The sequence below is a fragment of the Triticum aestivum genome, chromosome 7A, assembly GCF_018294505.1.
Source record: "Triticum aestivum cultivar Chinese Spring chromosome 7A, IWGSC CS RefSeq v2.1, whole genome shotgun sequence".
Lineage (NCBI taxonomy): Eukaryota > Viridiplantae > Streptophyta > Magnoliopsida > Poales > Poaceae > Triticum > Triticum aestivum.
The window spans coordinates 428,964,434-428,983,352 of NC_057812.1; the positions used below are offsets into that span (position 1 = coordinate 428,964,434).

At 47.3% G+C, this 18,919-nt stretch overlaps 4 protein-coding genes across 6 annotated transcripts; 1 reads left to right on the forward strand and 3 right to left on the reverse strand.

Annotated features, from left to right (window-relative positions):
- The first annotated feature begins 943 nt into the window (after nt 1–943).
- LOC123147375 (Werner Syndrome-like exonuclease) lies at nt 944–13,703 on the forward strand. Of its 2 annotated transcripts, none has more exons than XM_044566612.1 (2): nt 944–1,749; nt 13,292–13,703. In XM_044566612.1, exon 1 carries the CDS (start codon nt 1,119–1,121, stop codon nt 1,746–1,748), a length of 630 nt encoding a protein of 209 aa, XP_044422547.1. In that variant the 5' UTR covers nt 944–1,118; the 3' UTR covers nt 1,749; nt 13,292–13,703. The 2 variants fall into 2 exon arrangements, with proteins under 2 accessions (XP_044422547.1, XP_044422546.1); XM_044566611.1 differs by lacking the exon at nt 13,292–13,703 and adding an exon at nt 11,207–11,566 and having other exon boundaries at nt 947–1,749.
- LOC123147374 (uncharacterized) lies at nt 2,072–4,325 on the reverse strand. The gene is made up of 4 exons (XM_044566610.1): nt 4,047–4,325; nt 3,276–3,612; nt 2,411–3,185; nt 2,072–2,305 (listed from the first exon to the last, which is right to left on the reverse strand). Exons 1-4 carry the CDS (start codon nt 4,073–4,075, stop codon nt 2,298–2,300), a joined length of 1,149 nt encoding a protein of 382 aa, XP_044422545.1. The 5' UTR covers nt 4,076–4,325; the 3' UTR covers nt 2,072–2,297.
- On the reverse strand, nt 12,314–15,082 carry LOC123147376 (uncharacterized). Of its 2 annotated transcripts, XM_044566613.1 has the most exons (4): nt 14,880–15,082; nt 13,760–14,146; nt 13,441–13,565; nt 12,314–13,367 (listed from the first exon to the last, which is right to left on the reverse strand). In XM_044566613.1, exons 2-4 carry the CDS (start codon nt 13,973–13,975, stop codon nt 13,253–13,255), a joined length of 456 nt encoding a protein of 151 aa, XP_044422548.1. In that variant the 5' UTR covers nt 13,976–14,146; nt 14,880–15,082; the 3' UTR covers nt 12,314–13,252. The 2 variants fall into 2 exon arrangements, with proteins under 2 accessions (XP_044422548.1, XP_044422549.1); XM_044566614.1 differs by having other exon boundaries at nt 13,441–13,517; nt 13,760–14,886.
- LOC123147373 (pentatricopeptide repeat-containing protein At4g16835, mitochondrial) lies at nt 15,077–17,342 on the reverse strand. The gene has a single exon (XM_044566609.1). The coding sequence runs from the start codon at nt 17,285–17,287 to the stop codon at nt 15,467–15,469; it is 1,821 nt and encodes a 606-aa protein (XP_044422544.1). The 5' UTR covers nt 17,288–17,342; the 3' UTR covers nt 15,077–15,466.
- Between the last annotated feature and the right edge of the window lie 1,577 nt (nt 17,343–18,919).

Here is an 18,919-nt window from a genome sequence, read left to right on the forward strand (position 1 = left end):
GCCATCTCGCCCACACGTCCGTCTCCTTTCCCACCCAAAGCACATGGCAACTGCCCCTAGTGTGCTTTATAAGCAGGTGACAACTCTCTTTTTTTATCCGAGTTTGCCATGTGTTTTGCAGGGTATACGACAACTGCCTAGTGTGCACGTAAGCAGATGGCAACTCTCTTTTACCGAGTTGCCATATGTTTTTGCATGGTACATGGCAACTGCACTAACGTGCATGTACATGGCAACTGCCCTGACGTACACGTAAGCAGATGGCAACTCTTCCTTTTTACATGACAACTGCCCTAGCATGCTTGTGAGCACATGTCAACTCTCTCAACTGCCTAGTGTTAGTGTGTGGCAACTTCTAAAGTTATGAAATCATGACAACTACAGTAGATCAGACCATACATGGCAACTGCAGTTGAGCAATCATGGCAACTGCAGTTGTCCGACATGGCAACCGTAGTTCAGCGACATGGCAACTGCAGTTAAACGAATATGGACGAGGGTCTGGACCATGGCAACTGCGGGCGCGCGATGACCGTCACGTGTGGCGTGCGGGATCAGGAGGTACGAGACCTGACATATAGGCGTGTGGGCGTTATCAACTTTGCCCACACGCACGCGTGTGAGAGGGATCGGGAAAAAAAAAGAGGCGTGTGGGCGCTAGTTGTTTTGCCCACACGTAGGTGTGTGGGCTGTTTCTCTTATACACCACACAAAATGTGTGAGCGGACTGCGTAACGCCCACACGTGTGGCCGGACTGCCTAACGCCCACACGTGTGGCATTTATCGGCGTCTTTATTTTATTAATAAGACACGTATTACTACGCAAAAAATATATGTATTCAGAAAAAATAGGAGTATATATCTCTTTTTTGGAAGACCGAAAAGTATATCTCGATACGTTTGTTTGGCAATATACAGTACGGAGTATCAAATAGTTGTCCTCTCCCATCCCGCAACAACAATAGTGCCCTGGTTCCCCGCCACGCTTCTCGACGCCGCTCGTCTCCTTCGGTTTTCGCCTTCTTTTCATCTCCTCGCGTGTTTCTGCTCTTCTCTGATCTCTCTTCCCAACTCCTTCTTGACCGTTGTCGCTCTCGCTCGTGCAACACAAACCGCAATGGCGGCCGAGAAGCTCGTCACCTCCGTGGACTTCGAGGACGACACGATCACCGCCACCGTCACGTCCTCCGGCGACGCCGTCAAGGCCTGGCTCCGCCAGATCCGCTACGTCTACCGCTGGGTCTACCACAAGCTCATCGTGGGGCTGGACGTCGAGTGGCGCCCCAGCTACGGCCGCGCGCAGAACCCCGTCGCGCTCCTGCAGCTCTGCGTCGGCCGCCGCTGCCTCGTCTTCCAGCTCCTCCACGCCGACTTCGTCCCGCCGGCCCTCCACCGCTTCCTCGCCAACCCGGACTTCCGATTCGTCGGCGTCGGCGTGCAGGACGACGGCGGCCGCCTCAGCGACGACTACGGCCTCGAGGTCGCCAACGCCGTCGACCTGCGCGACCTCGCGGCCGACGAGATGCGCAGGCCGTGGCTCCGCCAGGCCGGGCTCAAGGACGTCGCGGGCGTCGTCATGGGGGCCAACCTCCAAAAGCCGCGTAGGGTCACGATGGGGCCGTGGGACGCCTGCCGCCTCTCCCAAGAGCAGATCCAGTACGCCTGCATCGACGCCTTCGTCTCCTTCGAGGTCGGCCGGAAGCTCCTCACAGGCGACTACTCCTCCGACGAAGAGGAGAACTACTGAGGTGATCGATTGCCGTCGTCCCATGTCCTGCTAGATCTACCAGCTCCCAACTACTAGTGCATTTAGATTTAGTTGTTTATTATCTCATAACGCTAAGACTAGCCATAATGGGGAGTAACATAGAGTAGTAACATGCATATGTTACTACTCTTTGTTACTACCTCCATAGTGGGTAGTAACATAAAGGTAGTAACATGGAGGTTGCCATTTATTGTTTTGTGGGATCTATAGTAGTACTTTAACTTTGTGATCTATATGTGGCTGATCGGTCCATCAGGTGCACAATTAAAAATCCAATATGTTCACAATAACAATCCATCAAGTTCACACAATAATAATCCATCAGGTTCACACAATAAACTGACCGGGACAACAAAAGTGTTGAACAATCCATCAGGTTCACACAATAAACTGACCGAGACAAAATGCAGCAGGACAATTATCAAGTTCACACAATTAAGGATCCACCTAGTTCACACCATTAACTGACTGAATGTAGCTGAACAACCTATCCTCTGATATGCTTCATAGTGCATCGCTTCTTTCCCTTCAATCAACTTGCCACACAGTAGACAAATAATAATAGTCAGTAGCTGATCCGAATGGTATGATTCAGGTTCACAACAAAAATTAACCGATTAAGAGACAAACTATAAAAATACCTGAATCTCCTTCAGGAAATAACATGGGCTCCATTTTACTCAAAGCCTTAGCAAGTCGAGCCTTTTCAGCGTCATCCATCTTAGATGTGTCCGCTAAAAGCATTTTGGAGTAAACATCCAACAATTTTGTTTTGTTGTTGATCTTCGCAGTCTCAAGCTGTTGATTTGATAGAATCACCTGGCTGTCTATCACCTTTTGACGGTCCTCCATTGATTGATTGTTAACCTCGATGAATTTTTCCAATCTTTCTCCAAGCTCTTGTGAGAGCCCTCCTGACTTGCCTTTACCAGCACGTTCAACCTTAGCCTTATCACGGCCAGCTGATGGGCGCTCCTCGGCCTCCAAGTTAATCATATTTGGTGTGAGATTGGTCTCCACAGATGTTCTGTTCCCTACTTTTTCCGTCATGTTTCTGTAAGAGGCTAGCCATTTACCATCATCCTTGAGTTTTGCCCACATAGTTAAATGTTGGAAAGGCTGGTGATAGTTTTGTTCATACTTCTCCAAAGCCATTTTTTCCAGGTCATGTTGGCTGCAACCACTACGATACACTCCAATTACGTCAATCCACTCACCATGGAAAGCGGCGAGCCTTTTCTTGGTCCTTTGCCACTCCATCTTCAACTGATCCCGATCTCTCTTTCGGTTACTTTGCGTGGCACTGTTGTATAGAGCAGCAATGTTGTATAGAGCAGCAATGTCATCCCAGAACCGCTCATTCTTCTTTCTGTTCCCATTGATGGGATCGAGTGAACACTCCAGCCAAGCGCCTGCCTACATTGCGCCCATTTAATTTAGTTGAGCCCAACAAGCAACAAGAAATTACATGCACGTAATATGGATTTGAGCAATGATTATACTTACCAGTCTTTCATGTTCCTCGGGTAAATAGGGCAGACGATATGCGGTCCTTTCTCCCAATTCATCGTCATCTACATTGGTGACCTTCCGCTTCTTCCTTTTGGAGGAAGTAGAATCCACTTTGGCGGGAGCAGACCGAGATGCAACTTTAGGGTGCAGTGGTGGCGGTGGTGTTGAAAAGGAATCGTGTGGGGAAGCCCCAACAAAATGCAAATTCTCCATATTTTTGTGTCCTTGTTCAGGGTGGTGCATTGGCGGAGGTCGAAAATTATAAGGATGCATTGGAGGGAATTGTCCAAAACTTAGCAAGCCTTCAGGTGCAGGGGTGTACATTGGCCTCCTGTTACAAATATCAGAAGTCATGAGCATAGTACAGTAGCAATGAAATTTTGTACAACACCTCATCTCTCTATCAGCAAACACTTTTGTCACTTCTTATCGGTAGCTTCTTTCCAACAAAAAGATGTGATATATCACTTGTTCAATGAAGCAAGCAAAAACAAAAAGATGTCAAGTGAAGCTCACTGTTTAGGTAATTCAGGCTACACCTACACACGCCGAATCAGACTTACAAATTCAGACTTAGATGTACAAATTCAGACTTAGATGTTAGTAAAGACTTGCCAGTACAAAAATTACCTACTGCTGAACAACAACACACGCTGAGTCAGGTATTCTAGACGCTGAACACAAAATAGAAATTACCTAATGCTGCAAATTCGATCTAAAAAAACTGCAATTGCCGAAGATGGAATTAAAAGCAGAAATTTATACCATGTAGGGTTTGCAGTAGAGGATTCCATGAGAGGGGGGTACAGGTGCGGCGGTGTCGACGGACTGGTGGACGAGCTAGTCGGAGCGCCGGGGTAGAAGAGCGGCTGCCGCACGAGCCTGCCGGGGCGCCGGGGACGTGCTGCGTCGGCGGCGAGGTCGCCGATGACCGGGCTGGTGCCGCCTCCTTACGGGCACCAGACTTGGCCATGATTCAGGTGGCTTTGCCCCGCCGGCCAGAGCCACCGCCGGCCGACGAGACGGAGAGCGGGGCGAGGGAGATCGAGGCGACAGGGAGGGAGGGGATGGAGGTGCAGCCGTGGAGAATGGGGAGCGGCGTTTTTCTTCTTTTACTTTGCGATGGGGACGCCCGCAGCGGATCGGTTCGCATTAAAAAAGTATCGTAAGAAGCGCTATGTTACGGTAACTAGCTATGTTACTGCATCTATCTATCTCCTCATTAACTCGCTGCCACGTAGACAAATTTGCTGAGGTGGACTTGAAGTTACTGCTGAAGTTACCCCCACTATGGCTAGTCTAAGCAATGGATGGTTTATTAGGAGTTTACCTGCAAACTCTAGCTCTTAAGTTTAGGACTTTATGGATCTGTGATGAAAGAATCAGCCAGACATTAGTGATGATGAGGAGTTGAGGACCGTTTCTTCTACAGAGTTGATGGGCTCGTGCTGCTAGTGGCTTTCAATACAAATGCCCACCTTTGATCTTGAGGGTAAAATGCATAATTTGAGCCACAAACTGAAATTGGTGATGGTGAGGAGTTGAGGACCGTTTCTTCTAAAGAGTTGATGACCACGGCGACGCCTGTAGCTAGTGGCTTTCGGTACAAATGTCCACCTTTGATCTTGAGGGTGAAATAATTTGAGCCACAAACTGTTGGTACTCAGTGAAGTTGTTCCACAAAGTTCTCTTTTGTGTGACAAATAATTATGTGCACCCATCTGTCCTAACAACTCCGCAGGCGTGCTTCATCTAGTGAAAATATATGGGTTGTCCTTAATTATCACGGTATTCATAGCCCAAGTTTTCTGATTTTCTAGGACGTGGAAAATGATGTTATCGTAGGAATGTCACATGGGATAATTGCTGAGACAAAGGAGAAAGAACCCAGAAGAAAATAGTTGCCTTCTCTTAATTAAAATATGATCTCCTGGCAACAATATCTTTCATCACATATTTAGAAATATCTAGTTACTAAAGACAAGGCTGGGATAACCCCCATTGTATAATCATTTTTATTACTATTTCTACATTTCGTGGTGGAGTTATCATAAGTATGTCTTGTCAACTAGTACTGGCATGTTTTTAAGGTGGCATTTAGACTTGAGATAATTAGAGCATCTACAAAAGGAGCCTCCCCCCCCCCCCCCCCCCCCCCCCCCCCGCCTCCCCAAAAGAAAAAGAACGGACAGGCTGATCGGACCCCCCATACCTAGCCCGTATGTGGCTAATATGGGGATGTCCGGACGTGTCCGCCACGTCGGACTCGACAAGCCAGACCCATCCCAAATCAACTCTAAATTGTTATGAAGTGAGCCTATATTCCATCGGGCCAACAGGCCAGCACATATACATGAAGGGAAATAAGCAAAGAAGCCCCTATACAATATGATAACTACACACACAGCACAACCCTGTTCTAACACCCCCCCTCAAACTCAAGGGGGATCTTGGACACCGAGTTTGGACAGGAAAAAGCTGTGTTGGGACCGTGTCTGAGCTTTCGTCAGAAAATCAGCAAGCTGAAGCTCCGAGGGCACATACTGAGGGGCCACAATTCTGTCTTGCACCTGAGAACGAGTGTAGGAGGCATCAACACCGATGTGCTTGGTGAGCTCATGCTTAACAGGATCACGGGCAATGCTGAGTGCCCCAGTGCTGTCGGAGAGCAGAGGGGTCGGTGTAGCAGTGGAAACACCAAAATCCTGAAGAAGCCATCGTAGCCAAGTAATTTCTGCAGTCACGGACGCCATAGCTCGCAGCTCAGCCTCAGCACTGGAGCGAGATACAACATTCTGCTTCTTGGTCTTCCAGGCAATCAGGGAGGAGCCAAGAAAAACACAATAGGCAGAGAGAGAGCGGCGATCAGTGGGATCGCTGGCCCAGGTAGCATCACAGTAGGCCTGAAGCTGAAAAGAGCTGGAGTGAGGGAAGAATAAGCGACGAGTCACGGTACCACGAAGGTAACGAAGAACACGAAGAAGGTGACTGTAGTGAAGTTGAGTGGGAGCAGAGACAAACTGACTTAGAATGTGCACAGCATAAGAAATGTCAGGACGAGTGATGCCTAGATAGACAAGGCTCCCAACAAGATGGCGGTAGCGTGTGGGATCTGCAAGGGGTTCACCCTCACCAGGACGAAGATGGAGACCAAACTCCATAGGAGTGTCAACCGTGCGCTGATCAGTGAGGCAGGCACGAGTGAGAAGATCTTGGATGTACTTCTCTTGAGAGAGATAAATACCCTCAGGGGAAGAAATGATCTCAAGTCCAAGAAAGTAGCGAAGAGAACCCAAATCAGTCATCAAGATTGCTCATGTAGACGTTTCTTCACAAAATCAATGAATTGGTGGTCAGCCCCTGTGATAATCATGTCATCAACATAGAGTAGTAAAAGGGTGCGACCGCGAGAAGTGTGAATAAACAGAGCAGGATCATGAACACTAGCAGAGAACCCGATCCTTGTGATGACGGCGGAGAAACGCTCAAACCAGGTACGAGGAGCTTGTTTCAGCCCGTAAAGAGCGCGCCGAAGGCGACAGACAGTGCCATCAGAGACAGTATAGCCAGGAGGCGGCTGCATATAGACCACTTCCCGCAGCTCACCATTCAAGAAGGCATTCTTGACATCTAATTGAGAGATGGACCACCGCCGAACAGCAGCAACAACCAAAAGAGTGCGAACAGTGGTCATGTGAGCAACAGGAGCAAAAGTCTCATCATAGTCACGACCATACTCCTGCTGGAAGCCACGCGCAACAAGACGAGCTTTATAGCGCACGAGAGAACCATCTGAATGTGTCTTAACCTTGTAGACCCATTTGCAAGTGATGGGTCTAATGCCTGTAGGCAGGGGTACAAGGTCCCAAGTGCCTGTGCGCTCAAGAGCATGAATTTCCTCTGCCATAGCATGCTGCCATTCAGAATGAGCAGCAGCCTCACGATACGTAGACGGCTCAACAAGAGTGGTAGCAGCAGCAACATAGTACGCAGGAGGCTGGAGAGTGTGGCGATCACGCAGATTATACCGAGGAGCAGGAGGGGTAGGTGGTTCTGAAGGAATGGGACCCAACAGGGAAGGAGTGGAAGTGGAAGTGGGCGCATCCGAGGGAGAAGGGTGCCGAGCACGACGGGAGTAGACAAAAGGAAGCGGAGAGAGAGGGGAAGTGGAAGGTGGCGCATCAGAGGGAGAAGGGTGTTGAGCACGACGGGAGTAGGTAAAAGGAAAAGGAGAGAGAGTGGATGGCTCAACCCGAGTAGGAGAGTCAGGAATAGAAACCTCATCCTGTGTAAGCTGAAGCTCATGAGCAGACACAGGTGAAAGGCTAGGAGTGGACCTACCAGGTGACGATAAAGGTGAAGAATCAGGTAGAGTCAAAAAAGAGAGAGGCTCGACTAACGACTCGGTTGTGGCAGTAGAAGAATGACGAGGGTAGAAGGAGCGAGACTCATCAAAAGTGACATCTTTGGAGATTCTCAGTCTTCGAGCAATAGGGTCCCAGCAACGGTAACCTTTGTGCTCCAAACTGTAGCCAAGGAAAACACATTCAACAGATTGAGCAGTCAATTTGGTGCGTTCATGAGGGTGGAGAAGAACAAAACAGGCACAACCAAACAGGCGTAGACCACTATAATCAGCTGGACCATCACCTAGATGATCAACTGGTATCCCTCCCTGAAGAGCAACAGAAGGCTGGATATTAATGAGATAAACAGCGGTAGAGACAGCCTCAGCCCAAAAGTGCGGGGGAACAGCAGAAGATAAAAGAAGAGTCCGAGCAGTCTCAAGGACGTGACGATGTTTGCGTTCAGCCACCCCATTTTGAGCGTGTGCACCAGGACAGGAATACTGAGGAAGGGTACCCTGTTCAGCAAGGAAACCACGAAGCGCACGAGATAAGTACTCGCCAGCCGAATCAGCACGAAAAACTCGAACAGAGAAATCATACTGAGTGCGAACCATGGTAGCAAACGACTTGTAAATTTGAAGCACTTGACTACGAGATGACATAAAGTAGATCCAAGTGTGGCGAGAGAAATCATCAATGAAAATTATATAATATTTGTGACCCCCTTTCGAAACAAAGGGGGCAGGACCCCATACATCAGAGTGAACAAGTTCAAAAGGTCGTTGAGAAACAGAATTACTAGAGGGATATGGAAGTTGTATCTGCTTGCCAAGCTTACAACCCATACAAGTTAGTGAACTATCACCAGATACAGACCCTAGAACACCACTCCTAACCAAAGAAGACAAGCGGGAGCCACAAATGTGACCCAATCGATGATGCCACTGAGCGAAGGATGTGGTGGAGGTGGCAGCTGAAGCAAAAGGGGTGGTGATGTCCGACTGGCTAGAGGACGCAGCGGAAGGAAGGCGCAGCCAATCGAGCTCCTAAAGGCGCTGAGAGTCATGGCGCCGAGGACCGATCCCAACCAGAGTCCCCGTACGACGATCCTGAACACAACAAGAGTCAGAATCCAGAATAACACGACAACCCAAGTCAGTAAGTTGACCAGCAGATAGAAGTTGCATAGTCAGTTTAGGAACATGAGAAACGGCAGGGACATGAAAAGAAGACGTGGAAAGAGTCCCTCTTGCGGCAACAGAAAGAGAAGTGCCATCTGCAGTCTGAACTGTAAGAGGAGAAGGCACGGAATTGACAGCACAAAGATGATCTCTGTGTGGTGTCATGTGGAAGGAGGCCCCAGAATCAAGAATCCAGGGCAAAGATGTACCTGACGAAGAGTGCGGTGGTGGACCAGACGTCTGACCAGCAGAACCAGCAGAACCTGAGGATGGTGCAGAAGCAGTAAGGCGGCGCAGCAAGGTGAGCATCTCCTGGTGAACCTTCTCAAGGGAGCCCTCACGAGAATTAGAGGAGCCTCCCGAGTCCTTTTGAGGACGGCCACCACGGCGACCCTGTTTTCTCCTCTTGATGCACTCCGTGATCATGTGACCATCCTGCTTGCAGTAGTTGCAAAAAGCACTAGTGGAGGTTGCTGCCACCTGTGTAGAAGAGGGCACACCAGGCAGCGGTGGTGGAACGCGGGCAGCCAGGACTGCTGAAGAGGATGGCAATAAGCCCGTGCTCCGTAGGCGCACCTCCTCAGATCGCACCTCAGCAAGGGCCTCCAGAGTAGAGAGCCGAGGATGGCGTGCCAATAGCTAAGCACGACTCTGCTCGAACTCCGGCCGGAGGCGAGTGAGGAAGTCGTAGAGGCGACGAACCTCCAGCTTAGCTTGTTGCCGCACACAACACTGACATCTGCGACAAACATCAGCTCCCAGAGAGTCCAATTGGCGCCACACCGCCGACATCTCCTTGTAGAAATCATCCACAGTAGCATCTCCCTGTTGTAGTTGTTGCTCTTGACGAACAACAGAGAGATACATGGCATCCCCTGTAGACTCATAGCGATGGCGAAGGTGCTCCCACATCTGATATGCAGTGGTAAGGGCCACCACATCCATGGTGAGATCAACATCCATGCTGTTCACCAAGATAGAAGAGGCTCGAGCATCATCATTTGTCCATTGCTTGTATAAGTGGAGTTGATTCTGATACTCTTCAGTGGCCTCTTCAAAAGCATCTAGCATCTCACGTTGCTTGGTTTCATCGGCATCAACAGGGAAGGCCAACTCAGCTGGAGGAGTGGGCAGCAGGGGACAAGGCAGAGCACCAGAGAGGTGCTCCCAGACCAGCTGGCCCCTCATGTGCAGCTTCATGTGCTGCACCCAGTCCCTGTAGTTCTGTCCATTGAAGATAACAGGACATCGTTGAAGACCAGCAGCAGCAAGAGGCACAGCTTGATGGCAGCAGCAGACCAGGAGGAGAAGAGCAGCAGCAGCCGCACTTTGAAGAGCAGCAGTAGTAGCTCGTTGAAGAAGAGCAGTAGCAGCAGCAGAGAAGAGGTGCAGCAGCAGCAACAGCTCGTTGAAGAGCAGCAACAGCACGTTGAGGCGGCGGCGCCGGCCGGGAAGGACGGCGGCAGCAGCGGCCTGGAACGGTGGCGGCCTGGACCAGCAGGCGGCAGCAGCTACCAGGAAGAAGAGGGGAGAGGCTCGATGAAGAGAGGAGCGGCGGCCGCCGGCGGCGGCGGCGGCGGCCAGAGGCGGCGGCGGCGGCTGGGGAACCTAACCCTAGCTCTTATACCATGTTATGAAGTGAGCCTATATTCCATCGGGCCAACAGGCCAGCACATATACATGAAGGGAAATAAGCAAAGAAGCCCCTATACAATATGATAACTACACACACAACACAACCCTGTTCTAACATAAATTGACCAGGCCCATCAAATTGACCACATTCCTTCCTCACATGTCCTCCATTTTCCGTGTCCACACCGCCGCCCTCCTCCACCCTTATCCCCGAAGTGTCGCCACCTTCATTCGCCGTCATAGATGTCGTCGTCGGGTACCTTGTTCGTCTCCGTTGGCATGGATGATGCCTCAATGCAATCCCTGGGCTCCCGAGAGTGGTCATGAGTTGCAAGGTGGAGAACGTTGCCTGGAGGCAGCGCTGTAGGAAGCAATGCGAGTGTGAAGCGATGGGGAAGGTAGCTGCAGAGAGGGCCGGTATGGAGATCTCGGCCGAGGAGATGGGCTTGGGCGCGTTTCGTATGGCAACCGCGACCAATCCGTTTGCCGTGGCTGCGGCAAAGAACTCGTCAACAAACCCAACTCTGTTCCGTCCTCCAGTGGTCGGGCATCCATAGCTTTCCGGAAGATGCCACCGCCGAGGAGACGGTGTACGACTCGTCACAACTCCAAAGGCAGTGGAAAACACCGGGCAAGGCCGGCACCGGGCATGCCCACATGTTGTTCAACCATATGCCCGAAGACCCGACACATTTTTTTGCCCCATATGCCATTTGCATTGGCTGATTCATTTGTTGCACATACCATTTGATCAATCTAGGGATCAGTCTAGGAAGAAGCAAGAGAAATATGTAAAATGGAAGCTAAAAAAGAAAGCGACATTGCAAGGAATTGACCTCGAGAGAGGGAGGTTGAGGCTTGCGAGACAAATGGAGTTGGGGATTATGTCGCGGGACATGAAGAAAATGGTTGATCGGCATGAAGAAAATGATCAACGAGCGCAATAATGAAGGCGTTTGATTCATTGATGTACCCCATATCTATGTATGAATTGGTATAACTTTATTTTGGCAAGTAATGAATTGTTAAATTGCTGTTTATTTGTATCCTCGAATTGTTGAATTATTGATGAATTTATGTTATATGATGGACGTGCATGCATTTGCATGAGGGTTTGGCATATTGAAAGTGTGGTTGTCCGAGAGGACAAATAAGGAGCCGCTTGGCACCATCTGCAAGTGTGTCTAGTCGCGCCGGTGACATACATGGGGTCGGATTTGGCCAGTTTGGTTGTTGATGCTTTTTTAATGGATGGAATATATTCCACGTGATATTGACGAGAAGGACCATATGAAGGTCCTATGGATTAAAATATCTTTGTTATTTCCAATTGAGAAATAGCTATAGCTCAATCAATGCTATAACCAGCGGACTATATATGTGGAGATTCATTATTATTTTTCTTTAGTTTTTGGTTGTTGTTTTTCTATTGTATTCCGCTGGAGACGATTGAGAAATAGTTATTTTCTCAATTGATTGAGCTCTAGACACTCCCAATGAAAATCCAGTAAAAATGCAATGGGAATCCTATATCCAAAAAATAACTCTAAATTTGCAATGCTTCGGTGTTGGACCAGATCATCTCTTTTCGATTGCTCGACCACTGCACAAAAGTTGTTTCATACTTCCATCATATGAAAATGTTGCATCCGATTGAAACAGGGCCACAGTGAGTAGTACAGTATTTTTCGAGAAACTCATGGCAATACTGCAGTTCTATTTTCGTTAGAAATAAAACCAGGTAAAAAGAAAAGAGTTGCAAACTTTAGTGTTTTTCAACTAACCTTGGCACGACAAAAACACGCCGGTAGAAGAATCGCATGAAAACTTTTACTTGAGCTAGCACGACACATCAACTTTTTTTTACCGAAGTCAGCAGGAGCTCTGCCATTGCATTTCATATGGGGGAAAACTGCACACTAGCTGCAAGCAGCTTACAGACGCTCCGGGAGGGAGCGGAGCAAAGAAAATAAAAGAAAGGAAGAAGAAAACAGAGAAAGAAAGGAGTGCCCAGCGTCACTCAGGGTTTGTTCCAGAGAATAATTGTCAAGTCTGCTTAGAGAAGGAGCAGCGAAGCAGGAGCCTATCCGTGGTACAGTTTATGTTTTGGAGCAGAAGCCAAATGAAAAACTTGATCTTTCCTTCCACTCTTTTCCTCCACGCCCAGCTCAGTTCCGATTGCTTAATTCAGCCAATGAACTGGGCGTCGTAAGCGGCCTTGTCAGAGTAAACTCCATTGCTTGTCAGCTTCCAGGAGAAGGCGTCCTCAGAGTCTTGCATATTGAAGCTACTCCCATAGCCCCAGGATCTGATGGATCTCGTCTTCCGTGTACATGCGAAGCAACCCAATCATCCATCTCCCATTTTGCAGCTCCTCATTGCCCGAAATGTTCCTTTTCTGCGAAAGCTTCCAAATGAGCGGCAGCATCTCAGCTGGAAGAGCACCTAGAGTGCTTGTTGCATCCTGCTACACCCTCTGTTCAGCTTGGCCACTCCTTGGCACACTCACTCCACTTTGTTCCATATGACTTTAGCTTGATTATGTACACAAGTGTACGGAAATGTACAATGTGATGGCAAGGCAAAATATCTGGACATTGTGTATACCACCTGGTCAAGAAATAGTTATTAGTTTTTTTATTGTTTGAACACCATCGTTCAATTAATATGTGCCCATGATAATAAGATGGGGTTTCTAAGGATTAACTCTGTCAAATTTGACTTCTGTAGGTAGAACATATAGCAGTATAACTGTTGCATCGGTACAAGACATCTATCAATATCTGATTCCATTTCATTGTGTAATTTAGCTGAAAACTAACGACACCATGCTTTCACCGAGCAGACCGGAATAGCGGTGGCATAAAAGCTCATGCGAGGAGAAAAACATGACCAGGATATTTGCATAGCCCGCCCCAAGCCTGTCACATGCAGCAAGATTGTTATGCAAATTCAAAATGGTATTTAGTTCATTGTTTCAGGCCTGAAGCGAACCTGCAGTATGTATAATGCTTATCCTCCCAATGCTTCTTATCTGAACCAGCAATCATTGGGCACTTAACAATTAACAACTGAAACAGATGCAGGTATTTAGTCTCCCATCCCATAAATCCGTATACCTAATGTACAAAATGAACAAAGGTAAAGAAGAGAAAAGTACAAGAGATACATGGAGGAACAGAGATCACCTCACAAACAGACCACCTCAAGACAAACTCTAAAAATAGTTTGTGAGGTGGAGTGCTCTGAGAGAAGGTGCATGAAGGAGTAGGAGGGTAAAGACCGCGGGGAGCATGAAATAGAGGTGGAATACCTTTAGCTTGACTTCGTCTCTGGAGTCTGAACATGCCTTGGGGTGTCCGACTCCGATCTGGTGGCGGTGGGCCTCGTGGTGGCCGCAGATGTAAGTGGTGTGCTTTGAGGTCGTCGGATCCGCTGGTGGTTCGTGCCTTGGCTTCAGTTGTTCCTGATGGTAGAAGGATGATTCGGCGAGGTTGGCGACGCACATCATGGTGAGAAAACTTGGCATCGAGGCGATGCACTCTTGCAACCTGAGCCCATGACGGTGCTATAACTGGACCCGGCATGGAAATCTTCACAAACCCTTGTATTCTTAAAAATCCTCAAGGTTAACCTGAATCTGAGGGTCGGGCTTGGATGGGCTCAAGCCTGCCCAAATAAATAACAACTTGTGCGACAGCTACAAAGTAGAAATTTAATTAAAAAAATAGAATAAGGATATACAAACAAGAAAATGGGAAAATTTCATTTTACTACTAGTCAACAGCACATCCCAAACGCAACAAGGGCTGCAGCCCTCCCCCTCCTGCTCCCCCCTCCCCCCGTGCGGCTTTGGTGGCAATCAACTTCATACATGGAAGTAGGAATAATAATAGAGAAGCTCATGTTTAGCTCGTTCTTCTATTTCGTTACTACCTGGCCGTCATGGCCTGGTTCAGCACCTGATGGCATTTATATGAATATTAGTTCTACAATTTAATAAGGTTTTTGTGAGCCCTAAAAAAAACCCACCAGTTTCTTAGCGCGTTCACCAGTTCGATCTCTATTGGTTGTCTATATTGGCAATGCCAAAGTTTTGGTTCAAATTTTGATTTTTAGAAAAAAACTGAAAAACAATCCAATAAATACTACTTCCGCTGTAAAGAAATATATGAGTGTTTAGATCACTACACTAATCTGGAAAATTTTGAGCTTCTTTGGACAGAAGGATCGGGATATAATGGCTATTTGGCTTAAATGATCCAAGTTTTGGTTCAAAATTTAATATTTAAAAAAAATCAGTAAATACTACTCCCTCAAATGGTCCATTTATGCGACAAGTAATTCCGGATGGAGGGAGTACATGTTTCCAGTAGCAATATTGGGAAGTTTGAGCTTATTTACACTTTACTTCAAAAAAGTGTTAAGTTTACCCGGTGTTAACTTTGAGCTCACCCTTCATTTTCTTCCTGGATTCGCCAGTGCCGGCATCTGCATTTTAAGACTCTCATCCATCTACATCATGCAGCGCAAAATCAAGATCTACAACATAAACCATTGCCGTCGTGTGCTCCTCTAACTGGTCCAATCTTTCATGAATCAAACAAGGCTGACAAGTGCAAACTGTCAGTTGATCTGAACTCATGAATCAACTACTGGTGCAGTACGAATAGTGCTGGGACTTGGAGCATACACATCTCCAACTACCTGATACCTAGATGTGAATTATAAATCAAATGCGCTTCATCAGTCCTTCCATACACCTTGCTTCTTGATTTTGCACTCATGCCACATCAATCAACAATTTCTGTGTCAAGTGCCGCAATAGGTTCTAAAGTTTTGCCTAACCTCACAGGGCACAACATGTTGTCCAAGCAACAACACTAAGAAACCACTATGGTAAATTCTCACATGTTAGGATGTTGACTACTTCACAGATCCAATGCATCACATGTCTTGCTCTTGTTAAGGATCAACTACTGTTGCATCCCTATTAAATTTACCTTGTTACTGTCTTTCTTCACCAGTAACCCCCACATGAACAATGCCCACCTTTAAAGTGATGGAAACGTGTTGTATCCCTCAGGATGATTTCTCGATCCTCGATCTTGGAGATGAGCTTCGCAGCATTATGGCAATCTCCACAGACCCTGAGATTCTTGAATATCCTCAAGGTTAACCCAGGTGCAGTACTAATGAGGCCAAAAGCAATAGCGAGCTTCTCACTGTGCCTCATTAGCATCTGCACCTTAAGACTTTCGTCTACATCATGCAGTACAAAATCAAGATCTGGAGCATAACCCATTGCCTTCATCCGCTCTTCCAACCAGTCCAATCTTTCATGAATCAAACGAAGCTGAGGATGTAATCTGTCATTTGATCTGAACTCATGAACCACACCCTTTATCTCAACCCAGCTATACCCAGGTGTTTTGACAACTGCATTATCCTTCATCCACCTCCTTACTCTGGAGACCTCGGCCCACTGATTTGCTGCAGCATAAATATTTGCCAACTGTACATAGGCGCCTGCGTTGTGTGAGTTCTGTTGGATCAGCTTTCCAGCAGCAAACTCAGCAAACTCCAAGTTCTTGTAAACTCTACAAGCAGCCAATAGAGTGCCGTAGGCAGAAGGATGTGGCTCAAAAGGCATAGAGCGAATCAAGCACACAGCTCTTTCAAGCAAACCAGCTCGGCACAGAAGATCCACCATGCAAGAGTAATGATCAGCCCGGGGCTTGACTCCGTAGATTTCCTGCATTGTCTCAAAACACTGTATTCCAAAATCGCAAAATCCAGTGTGGATACAAGCAGTCAATACTGCCACAAAAGTAATCCAGTTAGGCTTAACACCTTGAGCCTTCATCTTTTCAAACAAGTTGATAGCTTCCTGCCCGTGGCCATGCTGTGCATAGCCTGAAATCATAGCATTCCATGCAACCACATCCCTTGTACGCATCTCACTGAACAGCTTGCACGCGCCCTCCAAGTCGCCGCACTTGCAGTACATGCTCACGAGCGACGTACCAACAGTTATTCTCCGACTCAGCGGCAGCTTGATGCACCACTGATGTACCTGCCTCCCAAATCCCAGCGCAGACAGGTTGCTGCATCCAAGGAGCACGCTACTTAATGTCGACTCGTTTGGCCGAACATCAGCATCCCTGACTATCGTCTTGAACACCATCAAAGCATCATCCGTGCGTGAATTTTTGACATAGCCCGCAACCATGGCGTTCCATGAGACCAAGTTCCTCACCGGCATTTCCTGGAACAACTCCGTTGCCTTGTCCACATCGCCAGCATCCATGTACCCTGACACCATGGCTGTCCAAAGAACGGCGTCCTCCTTGTCGGGCGCGTCCCTAAAGCACTCCTCGGCCATGCCCATGTCTCCAGCGGAGGCAAACCCGGAAACCATGGCGTTCCAGGAGACGGAGTTCCTCGCGGGCATGGCCAGGAACAAGGCCCTGGCCTCCCCCACGGCCCCGTTCCTGGACAGCCCGGACACCATGGTGTTCCAGGACGCGACGTCCCTGTCCGGCATCGCGGAGAAGAGCTCCCGGGCGCCGCGGACGTCTCCGCCGGCGAAGTGGCAGGAGAGGAGCGTGTTGTAGGAGACGACGTCAGGGTGCGGGATTCGGCCGAACAGGTGGCGCGCGTCCGCGAGGCGGGCGCCGGGCGACCTCGCGTAGCCCGCGAGGAGGCGGTTGTAGTCGGCCGTGGTCTTGCGGGGCGCGGACGCGAAGGCCTCCGCGGCGCCGGCGAGGTCCCCACGCCGGACGGCTGCCGTGGTGAGGTAGCGGGCACCAACACCGAGACGAAGTCGGCGCCCGATCATCTGTGTGGCACCTGGACAGGCATGGGGAACGCGACAAGGAGAGTGGGAGCGTGGGAGCTGTACACACCCTCTCTGCTCTCTTCCCTTCCCTTTTGTTGGAAAAAAAAAGTTAAATATGTTTTTTTAGAAGAAAAAAAAGTTAAATATGTTGGAAAACTTGTCCTGCGCAGTCAGTTTAGTGCCTAAAGTTACAAAATACATAAAATAGGTGCTCGAACTTGTCGGACTGTGTAAATATGATGCCTACATTTGTATCCAGACGTACGTCGTCCAACCCATGTAGCGTGTCAATGTGGTGGTGGCCCAACTGTCAGTGGCTAGGAGCAGGGAAGTCGTTGGGTGGCCCGGACATGAGGATTTTAAAAAACCGCTCAAATTTTACTTAATCACATAGGAAACCCCACAAATTTACGGATTATGTTGCACGCATAGGGGGTCCACCAGGCCATACCGTGCTTAGTAGATATATACTAAGTCGAACTTTATATATTGCGTTGTTATGCATAATGTAATTTTGGAGCACCGGCACATTGTGTTCATTTTTTCGAAGGTCAAAGAAACAGATTTTTATAGCTAAAAAACTTCTGACATTTTTTGTACATGCACACATAGAAGTGTGAGATACAAAAAAGACAAATACATGCAAAAATCAACTAATTTTTTTGGCTGGATTATTGTATTTTTTGCAGGGTAAAATATAAAAAAATTTCAAACAAAACTTGAAAGTCACTTAGAGCACATGCATACGTTTTATTGTGAAATTTTTAAAATTTGTATGAAAGTTTTAGCCAGTTTTAAAAATTTCAAGAAAAAAACATGCTCAGTGGCCACCGTGCTCCAAAATTCCTCTTTGGTTGCCATGTACCTCTCAAGCTTGCTCAGTTGATGTATATATATGGCGCTCGTATGGGTCTACACACTTAATTTTCAAGTTCTTTATTTTTATTTTTCACTTATTTTCACCATTTGGAAAAAAAGGTAAGAACAAAATAAAACTGCCATAAACTTAAAGAAAATGTTAGTGCATTTGAAAAGTGTTCAACATGTTGTTGGAAAATGTTTCACATGTACTAAAAATTATAATGCATTTTTGAAAAATGTTTGGCGTGCGTTAAAAAAGTTTACAACATGTATTTTTAAAAGATTTCAACGTGATTTAAACAATTATTGTGTAAATTATCCTTACATTTCTATAAACACAGTTTACAGAAATGTAAGAAATTATCCACATAAATTAAGTTCAGCCTCTTCAAAGTACACAATAATGATAATGGAAAAATATTAAAATATAAAATATTTGCATATTGATAATTGTATTTTTCATATGGGAAAATTTATGCGTTATGAAACTAAACAGGAACTTGGAAAAAAAAATTAAAAATAAAGAAATTTGTAGAGTGATTCGTGGATTGTATTTAGTATTTACACAGCTTTGTAGCTAATAGTTGAATTCGAAGCATACTGTGGCCGGCTGGCCAGATCGTGCCATTGTTGAACATGATGTGCCAGGTTCAATACCTCTCAATTGAGTTTTTTTTTCATGTTATTTCTCGATATCATACAATGTTTTTGATGGCTTTTTATTGATTAAATAAATATGAGGGAGGGTTTTGTAAAAAAATCCCCACGTGC